Source organism: Cydia strobilella, chromosome 8 (assembly GCF_947568885.1).
Source record: "Cydia strobilella chromosome 8, ilCydStro3.1, whole genome shotgun sequence".
NCBI lineage: Eukaryota > Metazoa > Arthropoda > Insecta > Lepidoptera > Tortricidae > Cydia > Cydia strobilella.
Genome location: NC_086048.1, coordinates 16056249 through 16063996, shown reverse-complemented (window position 1 = coordinate 16063996; position 7748 = coordinate 16056249). Strand labels below are relative to the sequence as shown.

General features: G+C 36.7%; 1 protein-coding gene and 1 long non-coding RNA gene across 8 annotated transcripts in view; one reads left to right on the top strand and one right to left on the bottom strand.

Moving 5' to 3' along the window:
* LOC134743807 (uncharacterized) overlaps positions 1-7748 on the top strand; it is a 576396-nt gene that overhangs the window by 414280 nt on the left and 154368 nt on the right. The window lies entirely within an intron of this gene.
* LOC134743687 (DNA translocase FtsK) overlaps positions 4159-7748 on the bottom strand; it is a 39421-nt gene continuing 35831 nt past the window's right edge. For 6 of the 7 annotated variants that reach the window (XM_063677285.1, XM_063677284.1, XM_063677286.1 and 3 more), the window contains one exon: positions 4159-5113. In XM_063677285.1, coding sequence (XP_063533355.1) covers positions 4994-5113 — 120 coding nt within the window. In that variant the 3' untranslated portion in view covers positions 4159-4993. Of the gene's footprint in view, positions 5114-6412; positions 6486-7748 lie in introns of all 7 variants that reach the window. The other variant, XM_063677287.1, reaches the window with a different exon arrangement.

The following is a 7748-nucleotide window of genomic DNA, read 5'->3' as shown; positions in this document are numbered from 1 at the left end:
GTTCACTTACCAACTATACAATTTGGATGTTGGATGTTATGTGTAAATATTATTATGACATTTTATTGTACAGAAATAAGTCAATTTGGGAATTTAGGCATTTTGCAACTAAGACAATTTGAGATTTAGTAAAATATGTAAAAGGGCATTATGATATTTGGCTGTAACGAACCGGATCCCTTCCAGCGTCAGCGTCGAACGAATTCACTCAGAGCGTTTTTTGCAGTTAAATCCGGGTGTCGGAAGGTAACATAGTTGCAATTGCTGTTTTATACATGTTTTATAATACCTTTTGTAACATGGTCGGTTTTAGGCTAATGGTACCACATTGTCGGTCGTCAGTAAACATGATTTGTGTTAGGCTATGCAGTGTCGTATAAACGCTAGTTAACTTAGAAGACGATATCTTATTGTATCTACATACTCTTTTTTACTAGCCGACAAAGTGGTACCTTTGACAGACACAGTCATTTATGTTTTCGCCAGAATATATTTTTATAGCCAATATTTTTTCATTTTATATAATTAATTATACATACCTAGTTTGGTTTCCTTCCGATGCCAATTGCAAACGAACAATATACTTATGTTTAAATGTACGTAACGTGAGAACAATTATTTCGGTTATTATTGAGATTAAGGTGTAATATTATGGAGCTTACAAATTTAACAGGAAACTTCAGTTTCGACACAATAATATAATATCGTATGTTTTGTGATAAAATAAATAATAATTGTTATTTGATGACTGGATGAAATGTTATTGTTGAGTTATACCTGAAGGGCTAGCATACCTCGTTTAAATTTTGTCGCCGAGAGATGACAATTCTGATATCTTACCGTAATAAGTAGAATATGAAAAGTTATCGTAAAAAGTAATCAATACATACATCGATTTTGCCATTTTTTGCAAAATATTCCACTATGTCGGTTATTAATAAAGACAAAAAAAAACCAAGTCGAAAATGGTAGTGTGCTTAAGGAAGAGTTATACTTTTTGATATTGCTTTCGAGAATTCGCTTTAAATGAACTTACACATCAGAGTAAATGCTGATAGTTCTGCAGATATGGTCCTATGAATGATAACCGGCAAAGTGGTAAAATTTTAGTATGGACCAGGCCCTTTTTAGATTAAAATTTGAAGAGTCCATGGAAATCGAAATAAATACCTCTTTTTTATCTTATTTATTCCAAATTGTCTTTTTAGGGTTCCGTACCCAAAGGGTAAAAACGGGACCCTATTACTAAGACTCCGCTGTCCGTCTGTCCGTCTGACTGTCAACCGTAATAGCTATAGACTGTTGAAATTTTCACAGATGATGTATTTCTGTTGCCGCTATAACAACAAATACTAAAAAGTACGGAACCCTCGGTAGGCGAGTCCGACTCGCACTTGTTTTTTATACATATTTAAAAATAATACAACGCGAAAGACGTGTCTCCGTCCGTTAACTGTAGAACAAATTTACCATGGACCCTTCAATCGTATACATACTTACGTAATAAAACACTGCTCATATCTAGAATTGTGTAGCTTGGATTATTGAATGGGTGGATCCACTAGTTCTTGTTATTTGTCAGTCGGGATCTAAAAATTAACACGTTTAAAAAGTTCCTATTGAAGCTCATGGCATGGCTACCACAAAAAATAATGTTGTGTGAATTTAAATCCTCTAAAACCATGTTTTTTTTAATGAGGGCTAACGCGTATGAATTCGCCGCTAGGGGCGCTAGTGTAGATGGTGGTCTTTTCCATAGTTCGAAATGTCAAATGTCACTTGTCACTTCAATGACTGACAGCAGTTCTTTAGTCTTTTGGACCACCATCAACAGAGGCGCCAACTGGTGAGCAAAAAAACGATAGCCCTCATTGATCCAGGAGACGTCACTGCGGCAACGAGTGGCAAGTAAAAGTTGATCCAGCCAAATAAACGTAGCCTTAACAAATGCGCAGGTAGTGGGCACTCGATACCACTGTGATATTATGGGTATACCACATTGGTGGCAGTTTTGTTTCTGGCGCTTCGGGAAATCCATTTCGAATTATTTTTTATTATACATAGTATTGTTATGTACAGTAGAACGGATTACGCACACAGGGTCAAAAATGTTCTAAGGCAAGCTGTAGCGAACAATGGCTTTCCTCTTTTCTTCATGTGCTTAAGGAAAATCTCTCATTTGTTTAAAAATTAGACACGCCGGTGGGAATCGAGTTCTTTGGATGCTTCACCACTGTACTTGGAGCTTAAGGCCCAGTAAGTCCGTGTTATTCTCTCACTCTCACTGAGCGTAAGCGTGAGCGAGATGGAAGTGCGTGCCCGGGAGTGCGGATTTTATGTTTTTTAATTTTATTTTTTTGTACTTTTAAATAAAATAAAAAGTAATATACGAGACGTTTCCTCAAACGTGATATTGCCGATTTTTAGAAGCAATTTTCATATTTTTAAATCTGTTCGTGATTTTTTTCTATCGAGCGAAAGTCAAAAACTCAGGATTCGAATCGATACAGTCCCTCGGGAAAGGCCTTAAGATTGCTAATTAAATTTATGGCAGCCGTATTCATCCAAAAAAGAGCTACGACTGTTTAAAAACTCCTTTTTCTGAACCTACTGCTCCTTAACTTTTTTTTATTTTTATTTTAATCTATTTAATAAAGGGGTTTTATCATATTTGATGATGGCACCCCCATTGTTACAAATCAAAATCACAAATTTACCTTCGCTTAATTCCTAAATTGACTAATTTATATAAATCTTTAGCTGTTTTAGACAAAGGGTGTGCTAAGATATCATTACATGTACCCACATTCAATATATTAATTTTATGTTTAATTACAAAAGCTTGCCTTTCTGTTTCGTTCCGGATACATTCCATCATAATGTGAGTAGCATCTTCTCTCGTCCCACATTCCGTACAGTTTTGAGTATCACTCTTGCGCATCAAGAAAGCAAAGCTATTAAGTGGAATGTGTCCAGATCGAAGTCTGAGGGCTATTATGATATCTAACCTACTCATACCAGATCCTCTAAACCTCCTTAACTTTTAAAATTTTGTATTAAACAACTACCTGAATCTATTTCTCATTTTACTTATTTTTTATTTTGTTTAAAAAAATGAGTTTTGTAGAAATATTTGATGGAATCGAAGCGCCATTGTTATTGTTGCTCACATTAAATTAGTGTATTTTTGTACACAGTTAATGTTGTACATATTCAGATTTTTCTGCTATCTTCGCGATTGTTTTAAAGCATTTGTTAGCACCTCAGCTTAGCTGAAGCGGCGTGGTTTATACACTATAATTTTATTATGTAATATAATTATAATATTGTATTTTCATACAAAGACGAAGTTTTATTTTATTTAGTGCCAATTTCCTTGCAAGCATCCTTACTAACGATGCCATTTTGTGGCTTTGTGAATAATAAAGAGCTTAGTAACGGCGACTCACAATGACAAGATACTGGTGTTCAGCAACTTTCGAAACTGACCGCCTTCAGCGTAGCCGTAATTAAAGTTCTTTTGACCCTTATTCACGATGTCGACCTCTGCCCGGTTGATTTGTAGAATCGGAAAGGACCTGTTAGAATGTTACGTGAAGTAGATACGATCGACTCGAAGAAATTATCCAACCGTGTCAAGATAACGACCTCTAATCATTTGTATCTGTGTTGTATTTGTTAGATAATCATAACATTATAAAAAACGGCCAAGTGCGAGTCGGACTCGCGCACGAAGGGCTCCGTACCGTTACGCAAAAAACTGCAAAGAAATCACGTTTGTTGGATGGTAGCCCCACTTAAATATTTATTTTATTTGTTTTTAGTATTTCTTGTTATAGCGGCAACAGAAATACATCATCTGTGAAAATTTAAACTGTCTAGCATGAGATAAAGAGCCTGGTGACAGACGGACAAAGAAGTCTTAGTAATAGGGTCCCGTTTTACCCAAAGGTACGGAACCCTAATAAGTAGGCAATTGTAATTGTCTTATAGGAATAACAACGACAAGTCATTGCATAATCTCCGATGCATCGCTAACAATGTACTTACTCTCTCAACGGTGCGATTCGCTGTGCAGTTCTCAACGCATTCGGTATTTGCACAGTAAAGCTATTTTAGGTGGTACCTACCTTATTAAAGTACAAGAAAATAAGAACAGACTTTCGAAATAATTTATTTCTTAAAAATATACATCATGAAATACCAAATAAATAAATCAATAAGGTAATTTCAACAAATTATATACAAAATATTTTGTAATCTCATTCAATGACTAGGTAGTATACATTTTAGCTTAGCCAGCCAAACGATTCTTATAGTAATAATCCGATTACTAATATTAATTGGCGAAGCACGGTTTAAATTCAACAATTTTAATAGTTCTTTGTAATAAAAAAAAACAAGAATTATGTACATTTGGTATTAATAAGCATTTTAAAAGATATGTTTTACTTTCGCATTTTCAAATAAGCCGCACATTACATCGAAATCATCGTCGAAATATTAATACGTAGGTCAATGTTGTTAATTTTAAACTTATATGCTAATTAATGATACATGATAACAATTAAATTTAGATTACAATGTAATCCAATTCCGTACATGCGTCAAGACTTTATACCTAAAGTCAATACAAGTACTTACGCTACTTCTTGTCGTGATCTTCTTTGAGAATCAATGATTTGTTAGGTATATGGGTCTTTGTTAGTTTGTTTTGTTACCTAGCCTCTCAGCCCCTATGAAGTTTAAGACACGTTTTGGCTTAGGTAACAATTTTGAGGCAAGAGGTACCACTATGTCAGTTTGCAACCGACGGTGGTACCTACCGTTTTTAGAACTAGATTCTGTGATATTACTTAGTTGGCATGATCAATCAATCAATCGTAATGATACTGTGCAATAAGGCGCAGTTTTGCTTCTGACGGATGGAATACAGGTTACATTACTATTATTGTAGTCTTCTGCCTTATGAGATACGTTAGTCACTATGATTCTAATAAGAAGATCGGCCCGAATGGTCCTCGTAGTGTTGCGTGCCCGGGGGCGCGCGGTAACCGGGGTAGCTCTGGTTTAGGGCGTGTTGCGCAAAGAAGCCAGTGTAGTCCTTTTTGACCTGTAACAGAGTCGAAAATAGCATGTGAGCTTTAAGATATTTTGCGGAATTTTATTAGGAGTAGGAATATCGGAATATGAATATTGCTAAAAATGTAAAGCTCGTGTTCAGATATGTTTAAGCAGCCTTTATAGATATATTTGATTGCGAATATACTGCTTAATTTATTGCCATAATGACTACGATAGTCATGGTCTTTGTCCTTTGAATTTGTCTAAAATCTACTTGTAATTAATTTCATTGTCTAACTGAATTATGAAGGAATATTAAATAAGATGTATATTTTTGACGCACAATGGAATCTATTGACTTGTAGACTAGTTACAGACTTAAAAATGTACAATATTAATATTTCTAAATAAATATTACCTAAGAGCTACCTTAGGCATAATTATTAGCTAAATCAAGAATCATGCACCGATCCAAAAGTCCTACGACGCAAAGCTAAAAGTATAGAAATGACTGTCACAGTATGTCTGATTATGGCCGTTACGTGATGTCGAGTGATAGAAACTGGGCTTGAACCAAAAAAGTTTAAAGATCGATTCTCTTCGCTCTCTATCGCTCTTCCCTAAGAGATAGAGATGAAAAACTGAGTTCGATCTTGGAACTATGGTATTGCCCTTGCAACTTAAAGTGTCCGCGCACTACGAACTAACTAAGTCATAAGTGCCGAAATTTGTTAATAGAAAAATGACGGTGTCAATCTGAAACGACGAAAGGGATAGGCGAGGATGAAACTACCTTGAACACTGGACTGCATTCACGATTGTAGATCACGTGCCTATTTGTTATAATACTTCGAAAACGGAGTTTTTCGCAGCAAAAAATATCTATAGCTCTATATTTTAATATTTCAATAAATTGACAGGATACAATAAATTTTAATTTCAAAAATATCGTTATGAAAGAAATAACAATATGCCAAACCTTGGTCACATGATTACCACGCTTCCAACAACTATCCGTTCGCTACCAAGTTGACCGTTACCTCCCGGCCCGCATCCCCGCGCTATCCCCTCTGACGTTATATCCACTCGGCCACAATTATTTAGCAGTGGCGCTAGTGAGCACGTTGATGGGCTCTTAACCGCAATACTAATTAGCGACTGTTGTCATATAGCTATCCCTTTCATGCTTGTTCAGTCAGACCCAACGCTATTGAAAGGAATACATTATAACTTCAGTCGCCAGTCGCCACTCGGTACAGCGTCTACTAGTTATAGAGCACATCAGCTAAGGCTGACACCGTCTGTTATGTTATCGAGAGATAGACACACGGCAAGCGCCGACACTTACAACAGGTATAAAGCTTGTATCACGCCTACACCTCGTTCTTGACGATAAGCTCGGCAAGCGAATATTGCCGGAGCTAAAACGAGAACAACCGTTGCATTCAATATGTACAGCTGTGTTAATAACTTTAAAAGCAAAATTGTCAATTTTAATTTGTACAGGAGCAATTAAAACTGGAACCTTTTTAATACAAAGCGTACACAAAATGGACCCTTTTTATTGTACATGTTAAATTGTTAGTTTTATTTCAGCATTTATTTTGAGTTTAGTATGGTAGTGGTGGTGGTATGGTTGGTGGTAGGTATTATGTACCTATTGTAGGAATATCATAATATATATACAGCATGCAACACGTTAATCCACTGTGACCGGTACTGGTACCGGTACTGGTCCCTGGGGACCGGACAACCCTTTCCGCGATAAAAGCCTTTCAATGGGCGTCCCTTAAACACGGCTAACATATTGAAAGACTTCCCAGTTTGAACTGCAAGCCCATTCATTTGACTACCCCTTACCGAAAAGCTTAGCCAAAAATAAGGCAATCCCTTAATAAGGGTTACCCTTATCAATAAGCGCTTTTTATAAAGCTTTCCCTTTAGTAATGTATTGCGTGAAAGAGACAGAATTAGTATATATCTAGTCAAAGAACGCCGCCGCCGATTTACATTAGCACGCTTATATGTTATAAGGGAAGCCCTTTATAAGGCTGACCCTTATAAGCGATATGCAAGGTGTTCGTGAGCGGATGATAAGGGTTTTGTGGAGGTATTGGGCTACCGATTACTCAAATGGGTTGGCCCTTATGGGCTTTAAAAGCAAAATGAAAAGGTTTCCTCTGGCAAAGGGTATGGTGAGTTAAGCCTTATGCAAAACCCTTACAAACCCCTCTGTAAGGGATAGCGGGCCGGTACACCGTACTTAATCAAAAAGTTCACTTCGTTATGATAGGTATCGCTACTACAGGCATTGTTAAAGATGCCTTAACTTAAACATAAAACGTTATTTCGTATCTTAATTTCCATCGTATTAGTCCTTTTAAATTAGGTGCAAAAGATCAGGAGTGAAAACATAAGGAAGAAAACCAAGCTTACAGATGCTCTCCATCAAAGCCTACGCCTCAAATGGCAATGGGCAGGGCATATAGCTAGGTACAATGACAGAAGATGGACACTAGAATCTACAAAATGGACAGGACCAGCAGGGAGAAGACATAGGGGCAAACCAAAAAGAAAATGGACGGAAGACATCATCTCGGTAGCAGGCACAGAATGGTTAAAGACAGCCCAAGATAGAGACAAACGGAGAAAGTGTGAGGAGGCTTTTACCCAAAAGGGACTTA